This window comes from Salmo salar, chromosome 18, assembly GCF_965601325.2.
Source record: "Salmo salar chromosome 18, fSalSal1, whole genome shotgun sequence".
NCBI classification, from domain to species: domain Eukaryota; kingdom Metazoa; phylum Chordata; class Actinopteri; order Salmoniformes; family Salmonidae; genus Salmo; species Salmo salar.
This window is the reverse complement of record NC_138308.1, coordinates 81,559,750-81,575,480: the sequence shown is the minus strand read 5'-3', so window position 1 is coordinate 81,575,480 and position 15,731 is coordinate 81,559,750. Positions and strand designations below refer to the sequence as shown.

At 43.9% G+C, this 15,731-nt stretch overlaps 1 protein-coding gene across 1 annotated transcript; it reads left to right on the top strand.

Annotated features, from left to right (window-relative positions):
* Positions 1-1,271: 1,271 nt before the first annotated feature.
* On the top strand, positions 1,272-8,452 carry LOC106577819 (NELL2-interacting cell ontogeny regulator 1-like). The gene is made up of 4 exons (XM_014156178.3): positions 1,272-1,696; positions 4,006-4,146; positions 4,476-4,564; positions 6,034-8,452. The coding sequence occupies exons 2-4, from the start codon at positions 4,020-4,022 to the stop codon at positions 6,103-6,105; spliced, it is 288 nt and encodes a 95-aa protein (XP_014011653.1). The 5' UTR covers positions 1,272-1,696; positions 4,006-4,019; the 3' UTR covers positions 6,106-8,452.
* Positions 8,453-15,731: the final 7,279 nt, after the last annotated feature.

Here is a 15,731-nt window from a genome sequence, read left to right as displayed (position 1 = left end):
AGTTCGATATATATATACACACACACATATATATATACATACACACACACATATACACACACATATATATACATACATCAAATCAAATTTATTTTTATATAGCCCTTCGTACATCAGCTGATATCTCAAAGTGCTGTACAGAAACCCAGCCTAAAACCCCAAACAGCAAGCAATGCATGTGAAAGAAGCACGGTGGCTAGGAAAAACTCCCTAGGAAAAACTCCCTAGAAAGGCCAAAAACCTAGGAAGAAACCTAGAGAGGAACCAGGCTATGAGGGGTGGCCAGTCCTCTTCTGGCTGTGCAGGGTGGATATTATAACAGAACATGGTCAAGATGTTAAAATGTTCATAAATGACCAGCATGGTCAAATAATAATAATCATAGTAGTTGTCGAGGGTGCAACAAGCACGTCCGGTGAACAGGTCAGGGTTCCATAGCCGCAGGCAGAACAGTTGAAACTGGAGCAGCAGCACGGCCAGGTGGACTGGGGACAGCAAGGAGTCATCATACCAGGTAGTCCTGAAGCATGGTCCTAGGGCTCAGGTCCTCCGAGAGAAAGACAGAAAGAGAGAATTAGAGAGAGCATATTTAAATTCACACAGGACACCGGATAAGACAAGAGAAATACTCCAGATGTAACAGACTGACCCTAGCCCCCCGACACATAAACTACTGCAGCATAAATACTGGAGGCTGAGACAGGAGGGATCAGAAGACACTGTGGCCCCATCCGATGATACCCCCGGACAGGGCCAAACAGGCAGGATATAACCCCACCCACTTTGCCAAAGCACAGCCCCCACACCACTAGAGGGATGTCTCCAACCACCAACTTACCGTCCTAAGACAAGGCCGAGTATAGCCCACAACGATCTCCGCCACGGCACAACCCAAGGGGGGGCGCCAACCCAGACAGGAAGACCACGTCAGTGACTCAACCCACTCAAGTGACGCACCCCTCCCATGGACGGCATGGAAGAACACCAGTAAGCCAGTGACTCAGCCCCTGTAAAAGGGTTAGAGGCAGAGAATCCCAGTGGAAAGAGGGGAACCGGCAAGGCAGAGACAGCAAGGGCGGTTCGTTGCTCCAGCCTTTCCGTTCACCTTCACACTCCTGGGCCAGACTATACTTAATCATAGGACCTACTGAAGAGATAAGTCTTCAGTAAAGACTTAAAGGTTGAGACTGAGTCTGCGTCTCTCACATTGGTAGGCAGACCATTCCATAAAAATGGAGCTCACATATCACACACATACATACATATATATATATATATTGTGGCAAAGAAGGGGGTCGAGTGATAAATGGCAGATATGTGAGGGCAGAACTAATAAACGGGCTCTGCCCGATCACTAAAATGGCCACCCCGATCAGAACTACAGTTCACAAAATGGCCGACTGCCAAAACTACAATTCCCAGAAGCAAGGGGAACCCTCAGAAGGTGGAGCCGACCCACAGATAAAAGGTCAAGAAAAACCAGGAAGAGAGAGAGAGGGCGGGAAGGATCTATGAACCATAGAGAAAGAGACAATCTACATTGGCTGGATTTACCGTGTACGAGCTGGACTGTTTTGGACTTACCTGTTGGCGTTTAGACCTGGACCTACCGAGAACCAGATTTGTGTACCGAACCCTGCTATCCTTGACCTTACCTGCGGCCTGGGTGGACCAGGACAGCGAAACAAACACACAGGTACTGTCATGTTCTAAATAACTTTCATTCTGGGCTGACTTTGACAGTTTCCCACTTAATTTGTGACAAACGCTCTTAACTTTGAAGAGGTTTGCCACTAATATATATATATATATATATATATATATATATATTACTGCTCAAAAAAATAAAGGGAACACTTAAACAACACATCCTAGATCTGAAAGAAATAATCTCATTAAATACTTTTTTCTTTACATAGTTGAATGTGCTGACAACAAAATCACACAAAAATAATCAATGGAAATCCAATTTATCAACCCATGGAGGTCTGGATTTGGAGTCACACTCAAAATTAAAGTGTAAAACCACACTACAGGCTGATCCAACTTTGATGTAATGTCCTTAAAACAAGTAAAAATTAGGCTCAGTAGTGTGTGTGGCCTCCACGTGCCTGTATGACCTCCCTACAACGCCTGGGCATGCTCCTGATGAGGTGGCGGATGGTCTCCTGAGGGATCTCCTCCCAGACCTGGACTAAAGCATCCGCCAACTCCTGGACAGTCTGTGGTGCAACGTGGCATTGGTGGATGGAGCGAGACATGATGTCCCAGATGTGCTCAATTTGATTCAGGTCTGGGGAACGGGTGGGCCAGCCCATAGCATCAATGCCTTCCTCTTGCAGGAACTGCTGACACACTCCAGCCACATGAGGTCTAGCATTGTCTTGCATTAGGAGGAACCCAGGGCCAACCGCACCAGCATATGGTCTCACAAGGGGTCTGAGGATCTCATCTCGGTACCTAATGGCAGTCAGGCTACCTCTGGCGAGCACATGGAGGGCTGTGCGGCCCCCCAAAGAAATGCCACCCCACACCATGACTGACCCACCGCCAAACCGGTCATGCTGGAGGATGTTGCAGGCAGCGGAACGTTCTCCACGGCGTCTCCAGACTCTGTCACGTCTGTCACGTGCTCAGTGTGAACCTGCTTTCATCTGTAAAGAGCACAGGGCGCCAGTGGCGAATTTGCCAATCTTGGTGTTCTCTGGCAAATGCCAAACGTCCTGCACGGTGTTGGGCTGTAAGCACAACCCCCACCTGTGGACGTCGGGCCCTCAAACCACCCTCATGGAGTCTGTTTCTGACCGTTTGAGCAGACACATGCACATTTGTGGCCTGCTGGAGGTCATTTTGCAGGGCTCTGGCAGTGCTTCTCCTGCTCCTCCTTGCACAAAGGCGGAGGTAGCGGTCCTGCTGTTGGGTTGTTCCCCTCCTACGGCCTCCTCCACATCTCCTGATGTACTGGCCTGTCTCCTGGTAGCGCCTCCATGCTCTGGACACTACGCTGACAGACACAGCAAACCTTCTTGCCACAGCTCACATTGATGTGCCATCCTGGATGAGCTGCACTACCTGAGCCACTTGTGTGGGTTGTAGACTCCGTCTCATGCTACCACTAGAGTGAAAGCACCGCCAGCATTCAAAAGTGACCAAAACATCAGCCAGGAAGCATAGGAACTGAGAAGTGGTCTGTGGTCCCCATCTGCAGAACCACTCCTTTATTGGGGGTGTCTTGCTAATTGCCTATAATTTCCACCTGTTGTCTATTCCATTTGCACAACAGCATGTGAAATGTATTGTCAATCAGTGTTGCTTCCTAAGTGGACAGTTTGATTTCACAGAAGTGTGATTGACTTGGAGTTACATTGTGTTGTTTAAGTGTTCCCTTTATTTTTTTGAGCAGTATATATATGTATGTATGTGTGTGTGTGTATGTATACGTATGTGTGTGTGTGTGTGTATATATATATACACACACACACACGTGTGTATATGTAGGCCTATATAATGGTGTGAAATAGACAGTATATAGGATGAAATAGACAATATATACAGTAAGTTATATAGGATGAGCCTTGACTAGAATTAAGTATGTATATGCAGCGTGGGTAAAACAGTAGGCCTATGTAAACATTTATTTCTTTTTTTATAAATTGAACCTTTATTTAACTAGGCAAGTCAGTTAAGAACAAATTCTTATTTACAATGACAGTCTACACCGTCCAAACCCGGACAACGTTTGGCCAATTGTGCGCCGCCCTATGGGACTCCCAATCACGGCCGGTTGTGATACAGACTGGATTCAAACCAGTGTGCTTGTAGTGACGCCTATAGCACTGAGATGCAGTTCCTTATACCGCTGCGCCACTCAGGGGCCCCTAGTGACTCTTTCGCTGAGCAAACATAGCCTACAATCGTTTTCATCTAGCCTACCAATGCTTCGTAATATGATAGCTGCCTATCCTAAAGTTTCATATGCTGAAATTCGCTCTCTCCGTTCTCCAGGTCTTCCTCTTGATATGCTGCACCGCAGTATGGCATCGAGCGGCTATTTGAAAGCGGTGATGCTGCTCTTAGCCGTGCAACTGCTGTCTTTTAGTCCAGGTTTTGGCGAGCAGGAGACAGGGACGGTAATACCTGCCGAAAGTAAGTGGTTTTATTTAATAGGTTTTATTGTATTTGTTCTTTTTGCGATTACACACAATGAGCGTTTGTTACTGTTGTGCAGATGACTATTGTGCATAGATAGAAAAAAACTCTGATTAATTAGACCTTCATAAAATCAAATCTGATTGCCTAATCGATAGTTTACCAGTTGAGAACAGCCATTGATTGATGAAGTGTATCAGAATATAAGGTATTACTTGTAATTATAAAAGTCTTCAGATATTGATTTTGTTTTCACAAATGCAGTAGCCTAAATATAATGAATCATACTGAACACTATTATTGTGTTTTGTCTCATTGTCTTGCAGGTCGTCCCTGTGTGGACTGTCATGCATTTGAATTCATGCAGAGGGCACTGCAAGACCTCAAGAAGACTGCTTTCAACCTCGATGCCCAGGTAACAGTTCCTATCCCTCTCTATTTCAGTTACACCTTATGTTACATTGTAATTATTCTTGTAAGTACAGTGTAAGGACTATTGCATATACTCAGTGCTTGAAGTGGGCTGGAGCTGTCCACCTCTAATGTTTCTATAGATTGACAACTAGCACCTGCTATAGAATAGGCTTTAATATATTATGAGTACCACCACCTAAACGAAGACTTCCAGCACCCAAAATCAGTACCAGTACCTATTTCATTCCACATCAACCGCTGATCAGTGGCGTGTCTAGTACATTTTCAATGGAGTGGCCAAGGTGGGGCACAGACCCAGTTTAGGGGACCATAACATATACATTTACATTTGAGTCTTTTAGCAGATGCTCTTATCCAGAGTGACTTACAGGAGGAACTAGGGTTAAGTGCCTTGCTCAGGGGCACATCGGCAGATTTTTCACCTAGTCATTTTGAACCTTAAATCGATGGAAGGGGGATTTTTATCTATATAATTATGATGGTTCAACGCATTAAATGCTTCAGCTTAGGTTTGAGATATTTCCCTGTTCAAGTAAATCATAAATTAATTCCAAATGTCTTGTTAGTGTTTGCAGTCAAGCTCAGTATTTTTTTTTTACCCGTACAGCAGTAAATTCACTTAATGTGATTGTGAATTATACCGTGATATTCATGGGGTCTCTATTTTTTAACAGGACATTTTTTTTAAATAAAAGGTTAAGTAGGTTACCTGCGTCCGTTCGTCTTCTCCGAAATAAGTCCAGCATCCGAAAGAGTGGATTGTGCACCTGCCATTTGAACGGAAAGGGATATATTTTACAAACACCATGAGTGTAATGACATTCAGCCTACAAAAGGGCGTGGAAACATGGATGCCAACAGAACCCAGTCAACATAACATAAAAAATAAAAACATTTAAAATGATTTCTCATTCTTGTCTATCCGTGTTTCATAAGTTTCCTTCAATTTGCAAGAGACCGAATCTTTCATCAGAGAAAGCGTCAAACAGCGCCCCTCTGTCTTAGTATCTGTAGTACACGTATCTGATGGTGTCTGGCCAAAAATAATATGACATGTCATACTCTTTTTGGCCAGACACCATCAGATATGTACATGGGTTAAACATACTGTTTCGCTTGCTCGGATGCTTTCTCCGGTGAGATTTATAAGTCTTGCTGTCGTTGTCCGTCTTGGTCAAAAGTTCCTCTGTACAGTTCTTCTATAAATTGCCTGTCGTTGTGCCCTTGAGCAAGGCACTTAACCCCCTACAATTGCTCCAGAGGCGCTGCACTGCGGCTGACCCATTGCTTCCGACCCCGCGGGTGTGTGTCTCGGGGGGTTGGATTGTGAACGTAAAGACACATTTCCGTTCTCTATAAGTTAATGGACAAAGTAATGTATTAGTCTTGTTTAAAAGGTTTACTCAGACTGGTGCTCCCTAACATGGCATTGCCACTGTTTCTTCCTAGACTGAGACCCTGGTGTTGAGGGCAGAGAGGCGAGCCCTGTGTGAATGCATGCCCACTAATACCCTGCACTGAGTTAAGTAGTGATGTGACCTCACCATGGCAACCGACTCCACACCCACAATTACCGGACACCTTCTTTAAACTACTACAAACAATGCCTGGACTAGACAGATGTCTCTGAGCCTTCTTCTATGGAATATTGTAAAAAAATAATAGAAGTTAAATCATTTGTACAAAATGCACTTTATTTTCTTTGCTAGCATATCAGTACTGATATTGCAGTGGTTTAATTGTAATTTGAATATAAGATTTTATTTGATGAGTTCGGAAAACCAGCGAGCGTTACTATGTCATGTAGGGCAACGCAAACTACACCTCATGTCCCTCTTGGTCATATGTGAGGTTTTGAAACACAAATCTAGATCATTTTAGGTAGTTCTGTATGTACATTCAATGAACAGACGTCTTTATAAAATGTGTTTCAAAATATCAGTGATCTTCAAGATAATTCACATATATACCTGGCAGTGGTCTTGAATTCAAAGGAGCTGGTAATTCATAATAACACCCATATCATTTTAAGAAAGTGTCTTGGAAAGTGTTTTTATAGTCATGGGAACACCAGGCTTTAGAATAAGTGTTCTTTTTAGGTCTCTATGTGGTACCATACACCCTTGCTGCATGAATATAAGGTATAGACCTACACCCATCTCAATCAGTTATAACAAATGTAATTTGATCAAATTTTTATTGCTCAGAATTTTCCTGCAGATGAGCTTTGTGATTTGCGTCCATTCACTGAAAACCCACATTAACACACAGTTATATATTTTTTTTATTTAACTAGCTGCTTTTAGTAATGTCTTGTATGTTCTATTTGGTATTAGTCATTATTCTATATTTTATCAGTATGTATGCCTTTCTGATATCCTTACAGTGGTTGTGGAAATGACTAAAGCCCAATCCCAAGTATACTGAACAAAAATATAAATGCAACATGCAACAATCTCAAAGATTTTACTCACTTACAGTGCAAATAAGGAAATCAGTCAATTGAAATAAATTCATTAGGCCCTAATCTATGGATTTCACATGACTGGGAATACAGATATGCATTTGTTGGTCACAGATACCTTTAAAAAAAAAGGTAGGGGCGTGGATCAGAAAACCAGTCAGTATCAGTTGTGACCACCATTTGAACATGCAGCACAACACATCTCTTTCGCATAGAGTTGATCAGGCTGTTGATTGCAACCTGTAGAATTTTGTCCCACTCCGCTTTAATAGTTGTGCGAAGTTGCTGGATATTGGCGGGAACTGGAACATACGTGGCACGTCGATCCAGAGTATCCCAAACATACTCAATGGGTGACATGTCTGGTGAGTATACAGGCCATTGAAGAACATTTTCAGCTTCCAGGAATTGTGTACAGATCCTTGCAACATGAGGCTGTGCATTATCATGCTGAAATATGAGATTATGGCGGTGGATGAATGGCACGACAATGGGCCTCAGGATCTCGTCACAGTATATCTGTGCATTGAAATTACCATTGAAAAATGCAATTGTGTTTATTGTCCGCAGCTTATGCCTGCTCATACCATAACCCCACCATGGGGCACTCTGTTCACAATGTTGACATCAGCAAAGCGCTCGCCCACACGACACCATACACGTGGTCTGCGGTTGTGAGGCCGGTTGGACGCACTGCCAAATTCGTTAAAACATTGTTGGAAGCGGCTTATGGTAGAGAAAAGGACATTCAGTTCTCTGGCAACAACTCTGATGAACATTCCTGTAGTCAGCATGACAATGGCATGCTCCCTCAAAACTTGAGACATCTGTGGCATTGTGTTGTGTGATGAAACTGCACATTTTAGAGTGGCCTTTTATTGTCTTCAGCACAAGGTGCACCTGTGTAATGATCATGCTGTTTAATTCTCAATATGCCACACCTGTCAGGTGGATGGATTATCTAGGCAAAAGAGAAATACTCACTAACAGGGATGTAAACAAATTTGTGCACAAAATTGGAGAGAAATAAGCCTTTTGTGTGTATGGAACATTTGTGGAATCTTTTATTTCAGCTCATGAAACATGGTATGAAGGCAATTTGTAATCCAATTCCAAACTTACCTTGAGGCCACAGGTATGTGATGACGTAGTCAGATGCATTTCCAAAGCAACCACAGAACAGGGAATCCAAAGCTCCGATAGTGTAAAAACATACATTTATTTTCCAAACTAAAGGTAATTTCATTGGCTATATTCTATCAACGAACAAAGTCGAAGCGATCAGTTTTAACTCCAAACAAAAGGTATAGACTAGTAGCAGCTTTCTTAATATCGTAGCGCTAAAAAAAACTAAGGTACCTCCATACCTGAGGCCTTGTATAGGTCTACAATACTGCAAAAATAACAAATAGGTAAAGGGAAGGGGAACATGGGGGGGGGGGGGGGAAAGGGGTGTGCCCAGGAAATGCTCCATAATGCTTTTAAATACCCATGTTAATCATAATAGAAAACCAAAAACTCCAACCATACTCCATAATTCATAACGCAATATTTATAGTTGTATAAATGGAGCAAAACAATATATTTAACACAAATAAAGAAAATGGGAATTTGGCTCCAACACCGCTCATTAGGTAGGCAGATTGACAAGGGCAGCATTTTCTGAGCTAAACTGACCAAGACACACCTCCAACACATAACGCCTCACATAATTCTGCCCAAAAACAATGACAATTTCTCTCAACAAGTGACATATGGGCTTTTTAGGTGAGCGCTGATGCCGCCCTTTGATAAGTATTGCCCACTTTGTCAAAGGCAGGGGTGCAAAATATTTAGCTTGTCCATTCCCAGCGCCTCTCCAGGGTGCTATTGGAGTGATGCATCTCTGCAGCGCTCCACCAACTTTCAGTAAAAAAATGTATCTAACATAAATCATGTAGCAGATAGAGGATATGCTAGAAAGAGTATGTGGCCTTTTCTGTATCCTACAGGCTGGAGATTAAAATGTAGGATCCTTTTACATCATGCAGGTCCCGTGTGGCTCAGTTGGTAGAGCATGGTGTTTGCAACGCCAGGGTTGTGGGTTCGGTTCCCACGGGGGACCAGTACGGGAAAAAATAAATCAATATATAAAATAAAAAATGTATGAAATGTATGCACTCACTACTGTAAGTCGCTCTGGATAAGAGTGTCTGCTAGATGACAAAAATGTAAATGTAAAGCAGGTTTCTCCGATCAAATAGGGTAACCTAAATGGCACTCAATCAAATAAAAATGAGCTGTCATGTTAACAACATATCCTAATAACAGGACAGGTGAAAGTAAAATGGACAATATGGAATGGACAATCACAACTGTTCTGCAGGAGTTTCACCCCATTGTCATGATCAGTGGTTTGAAGTTTGTATCCATAAATTTGACCAGCTGATCATAGTGAAAAATAAAATACTTCTACATTTCCCACTGTGTAAACGCATTACAAATAGGCTTGTGATAAATCCAGATAAAGTTAGATAACTGATATTCAGAGATGAAATAGCCAAATTGATTAGTCACAGGAATCAGGACTAATAAAGCCAACGCAATGGCCTGTTTTACAAATGGTGGGCCTATCACATGGATGGGCATTCATAAAGTTCCATTGCAGGGGACATGGTAGGCTACACCCCAGTAAGCACGAGCCGACATCTTTTGGACGTCGTTTTTTGGTGTTTTACAAATGGTTTACCACATAGATGGCCATTCATAAAATTCCATTTCAGGCAAGGCTGTAGGCTACACCTCTGTAAGCATGGACCTTTTGCATGGACCTCCGAAGCCTTTTGGACGTCTTTTGGGAGCTATTACCATATTGCTTACACCTGTCAAATTCTCTCAGATCTCCACAAGTGCATAGGGCTTAGGGATCGATTTGGGATTGGGCCACAGTTCCCAGTCATACATTAGAGGCTCCGTATTTCATTGTCTGACAGACAACCCCAGCAGCGAAAGAACATTTGATAATCAACCCATTTGTGTGTGTAATGTGTGCCAGTGTGTGTGTGTGTGTGTGTGTGTTAGGGAGTTTTGCTTGTTATAGATACTGCACAGGCCTGTCCATCAGCTCTAGTGGCAGAGACGAAATTATGTGCGTCCTAAATGGCACCCTACTCCCTATGTAGTGCACTACGTTTGACCATAGGCTCTGTTCTAAAGTAGGGCACTATATAGGAAATAGGGTGCCGTTTGGGACGTATCCTGTGTGGTTTGGGCAGATTTCTCCCCTGCAGAGAATAGGTGCTGTTCGTCACATTTTATCAACTACTATCAGGCTAAACAAGGCCACACTCTCTTGGTGTGTGGTGTGTGTTTTATGTATGGTGTGGGACAGTGACTGTGAGATTGTAATTTCTGTCTGTCTCATGCTATGTCCTTGGTCTACTGATATTTTTAAACATAACTAGATTCAGGGGCGCAACCTTGGTTTTAGAAGTTTAAAAAAAAAATCCCGTTGGCTAAACACTCTAAACAGCCTACCCAGCCACTCAGTCCAAAAGCACACTGTTGCCTCGTTTTGTGTCACATTCCAATGATAAAACTGGGGGGGGGGACAAAAATACAATTTCAGAATGTTTGGGGGGGGGGGGGGGTTGCACCCCTGACTAGATTCTAAAAAGACAATCATGGTTATTAAGTGATCATGATTAACATTATTATTACATAGAATTAAGAGACAGCATTTTATTCAAAACCCTGTAGCCATGCCTCTCCTCATAGGGTGTTTGAACAGACTGCTCAGCTTGGAATGAGACCCCAGGCATTATCTATCAAACGCAGATCAAAAACAATGACTGTCTCAGATCACACAGCAGCAGTCGAGGAGAGACTGACTGCATCAATTCTTCTTTTTATAAGAAACATGAATTTGTTGAAAATTCCAAATTGTTTGCGTAGCCAATTTACACACAGCTCTGGCACACACACTTCTCCCACCAGACATGCCACCAGCGGTCTTTTCACAGTCCCCTAATCCAAAACAAATTCAAGAAAGCATACAGTACTATCTGACCTAGATAGTTTGTGTATGTATTGATATGTAGGCTACATGTGCCATTTTTTAATTGATGAAGTTCTTTCCATGAGCTGTTCTTGTCTATTAATGTTATGTCATGAAACCCCAGGAAGAGTAGCTGCTGCTTTCACAATTCTCTCTTTGTGGACATATTGATTGATCTGGTCTGGAGCTGCTTCTGTCAGTTATGTTTCCAGAATGCAGCAGTAGCCAGCCTGGTCCCAGATCTGTTTGTGCTGTCTTGCCATCTAGGCAAGACTTGGCAAGACAGCACAAAGAGAATGAAGACCAGGCTAGAAGTAGCCCGAGTCTCGCACCAATTACAGAGAAGTGCCCTGACTGCATACTCTCACACGCTCCTTCCTTTATTTATAATGTGGATTACAGCACAGACCCTGGTTCGATTCCAGGCTGTATCACAACTGGCCGTGATTGGGAGTCCCATAGGGCGTCACACAATTGGCCCAGCGTCGTCCGGGTTAGTGTATGGCCGGGGTAGGCCGTCATTGTAAATAAAAATGTGTTCTTAACTGACTTGCCTAGTTAAATAAAATAAATACAAATAAATGTAGAGACTGCCTGCCATACCCCTTCCATCCACATGGAGGAGCCCAAACTCAGCGCAGGGCAGGGCATTTGGTACTGCTATGTCGCATTGATGCAGCATCTTCCCTATAGGCTTAAAATCAAGGGTTGTCTCTGCAGAGCAAGCATGTTTATGAATTAAATAGATCTAGCAACAGTTTGAACAACAATCAAACTGTCAAACTGTCAGTTCTATACTCAGCTGCATTCACCTGGCATTGCAACCCTGGGCTACCTACGTCTCGAATGGTACCGTATCAAAAGTAGTGCACTATGTAGGGAATAGGGCACCATCACCTCCATCCACCCGGGCCTAAGAAGCCATCCTCATGTCGCAACTCTGACTAATCTGAACACACCCAGTCAGGCCACATTCACCCTTCTGTTTTCTCTCTCCCTCTCTCTCTCTCCCTCCCTCTCCCTCTCTCTCTCTCCAAGCACATTGAACTTTGAACTCTTTTGTCACCTTAAGTGTTTGGTTTCCTGGAAGTGTTTTATAGAGGGGTATTAGGGGATTGGGATTTTTTAGTAGGGCTTATAGGAAATGACAGACAGACACCTTGGACTGGTAGAGAGGTATCAATGGCTCATGGTACTTGTGTTGCAGCAGTAATAGGATATTCAATAATTTTTAGGAGGTCTTAGGACATCTCTGGAGAGCCATAGAGGAAGCCAATCATTGGTGGTAAGAATTTAGTGGGGTTTGGCTTACATTATGGCATATGGCGTGTTTGTGTCAGGGAAGGCGAGAAAAGCAGACACTCCGTAATCTTATGATGACTTAATGGGGGAATCACATCCTCTCAGACGGGCTGAGAATCAAGCTGATTTTCTGCTGAATCACTCAAATAGATCCTGGCGGCGAAGGCAGCCTCCTCTCAAGATTCTCTTGTCTTTCATCAAAATCCCCCTTTCATCTGTTCCTGTGAAACCCCACTAAATCCTTACTACCATTTGAAGTGTTGTAGTTCCCTGGCATACAGTTGAGTTGAAGACCTATATATATATATATATACACCAAGGATTTAACCTTGCAAAAGTTTGCCAACCTTACACTTACATGAGTGTCCACTATAAAAACTTTGCTCCAATACCACCCACAATCCATCAATACCTAAAATAGTCTACACCACCCACAGTCCCAACCACCCACAGTCCATGGATGAGCATTTTGCAAACCAAACCAAGACATTATAACTAAGCAAATCAATACAGTATTTGTTGTGGATGGTGAATGACTGTTATTTGTTTCAGGCGATGTTGTGGGAACATACATGTGTTTGATACCATTCCATTCACCCCATTCCAGCCATGACTATGAGATGTCCTATCCTCACCAGTCTCCTGTGAATTGTGAGTGCAAAGAGCCTCTCTGCAAAGAGGTTCAGGCCTTTATGGCACACCTATTCTCCTTCAATCGCTACGTTGTTTACAAATAACCGACTAAAACAAGCTTATATTTTGGGTTATGATGATGTACGACAGTTGAACTAACCCCATGAAGCATTTATAAGTTATATTTTTCAAGAATCAATGGGTATACAGTATATCATATTATATTAAAAGTAAAAAAATGGATGTACCAACAGCAGATTGCCCCTTTAATCACTACATTAACACTCCAGCCCCTGCTCTCTACTCTACAACTCTGGAATGCACTATTTTAGCAGGAGAATGATCCTCCTCCCAACTGTTGTCCTCTGGAACGGGAAACAATGTCTAGGAACAAAAATGTCTATCAAGGACAGGCGATGAGAGGAATTCCTCTGTCTTTACTCTCTCCGCGCGCGCGCGCACACACACACACACACACACACACACACACACACACACACACACACACACACACACACACACACACACACAACGTCTGAAACGGTGCCACAGCTAGTGTTAAAACAAATTCCAATAGGACTTGGTTAGCGGTGACACCGGGAGGGACAATGACAGCCAATCACCACTGCCCTGTGTTTCTGTCCTAGATCTCCCGTGCAGGCTGAATATTCCTGAATAGGCCAGTCTGCCATCTGGGCACCTAAGACCCATAGAGATGGTGTGGCCGGTACCCACCATGCCCTGCAAATGGAGCCAAAATGGCCGCTCAGTGGACATACCTCCAGCAAGTAAGTAGGAGGCTGCAGTGCTGCTGCCTACCAGGGCTGCCACCATTAATAAAAGATATGCATGGTAATGCATTAAATATGCATATATATTTTTGCAGGGCTTCTATGAATTACTCATTAGAGGCAGATCTATGAATAAAGCCCTGGCCAACCCTGATGAAATATTCACTGGATGAAGATACACAAGGGTGGAGGGTGGAGAGAGAGAGAGAAATAGAGATATAAGGTGTGAGAAAATCACATGCTTTGGATTCTGAAAGAAGATGAGAATAAGTTATTCAGGGTAGTTGGGGGTTGTGGAGATAAAATCAGCATGGTGGGTCCCACTTAAAGGCACAGTCTGCAATATTGACCGCTGTTCTCCAGCCCCATCTCTCAGCTTTATAGTGAAAAAGTGGCGGGCGGGCTGCCATTTGTCTGGAAGTAGGGGTTGAGGATTGTGCCTTTACAGGCTGCCTCAGAGGTGTGAGGAGAGCAGCAGTACACTGCACAAACGTTTATAGTGCTCTCTCTCTCTCCCCTCTCTCTCTTTTTCTCTCCCCTCACAATTTCTCTCTCTCCCCGTGTTTCTCTCCCTCTCTCTCTCTCCCCCATGTTTCTCTCTCTCCCTCTCTCTCTCACTCACCTCTCTTTCTGTCTCTCCATGCCCCCTCTCTATCACTGACTCCATCTATCTCTATCTCTGTCTTTCCCTCCCTCTCTCTATATATATATATCCCTCCCTCCCTCATTATATCTCTCCCCCTCTATATACAGTATATCTCTATATCTTGCTCTCTCTCTTTCTCTCTCTTCCCAGGGTTCTGTGTGTTTGCATGCAGTCTGTGGGTATCTGCTGACACCTGGTAAACACAGGGATGAATCCCAAATCGTACCCTATTTCTTATATAGAAGTAGTGCACTATGTAGGGAATAGGGTGCAATTTCAAACACAGCCCCTGCCGGCCCCAGCACTGAATCTCATTCTAAAGAGCTGGGTCTTCGCTTTTCAAGTATACCTCCACCCTCTCTCTCTTTCTCTCTCTCGCTCTCTATCTCTCCTCCTCTCTCATTTGCTTCTGTCTTTCTTGGGTCAGAGGTCAGAGCAGTGTTTTCTCCTCCTCCCCTCTTGCACCATCTCTCCGTCTCTCCTTCACTCTACCAGTCTTATCTTACCCTTATCTTTCCCCTCACTATGTCCCTCTCGCCCCCTTTCAGCCCTTCTGTCCCCATCTCCCCTGTTCTTTATCAAGCTTTATCTCTCACTCCCTCTCATCCCTTTTAGAGCCTGTAGCAAACACACACACACACACACACACAGTCCTCAGAGCGGTGGGTGTCTCTGGCAGGCAGAATGGTTCACAGGGGGACAGGGGAAGTGGGCACTGATGGCAGGCAGGAAAGGCGGGGGCACTGGGTTGTAAGTGTGTGTGTGTGTAACAGTGTGTATGCTACAGACTCTGACTGGGTCAGACTGGGACGAGAGGGAGTGTGTGTGTCAGACGGGGAGGGTACAGTGTGGTAACAGAACAGTGGAAACCGGGGACAAGGACCAGAACTATCCTGCAACCAGCCTGGTTATAAATAGACAGTGTGTAGCCTAAAACTAGGAAACATTGGCACTGCACACACACACACATACACACGCCCCACACTCCCTCGCTCTCTTCACACACACATACACACGCCCCACACTCTCTCACTCTCTTCACACACACACACACACACACACACACACACACACACATACACACGCCCCACACTCTCTCACTCACTTCACACATACACACGCCCCACACTCTCTCGCTCTCTTCACACACACATACACACGCCCCACACTCTCTCACTCTCTTCACACACACACACACACACACACACACCACACATACACACGCCCCACACTCTCTCGCTCTCTTCACACACACACACATACACACGCCCCACA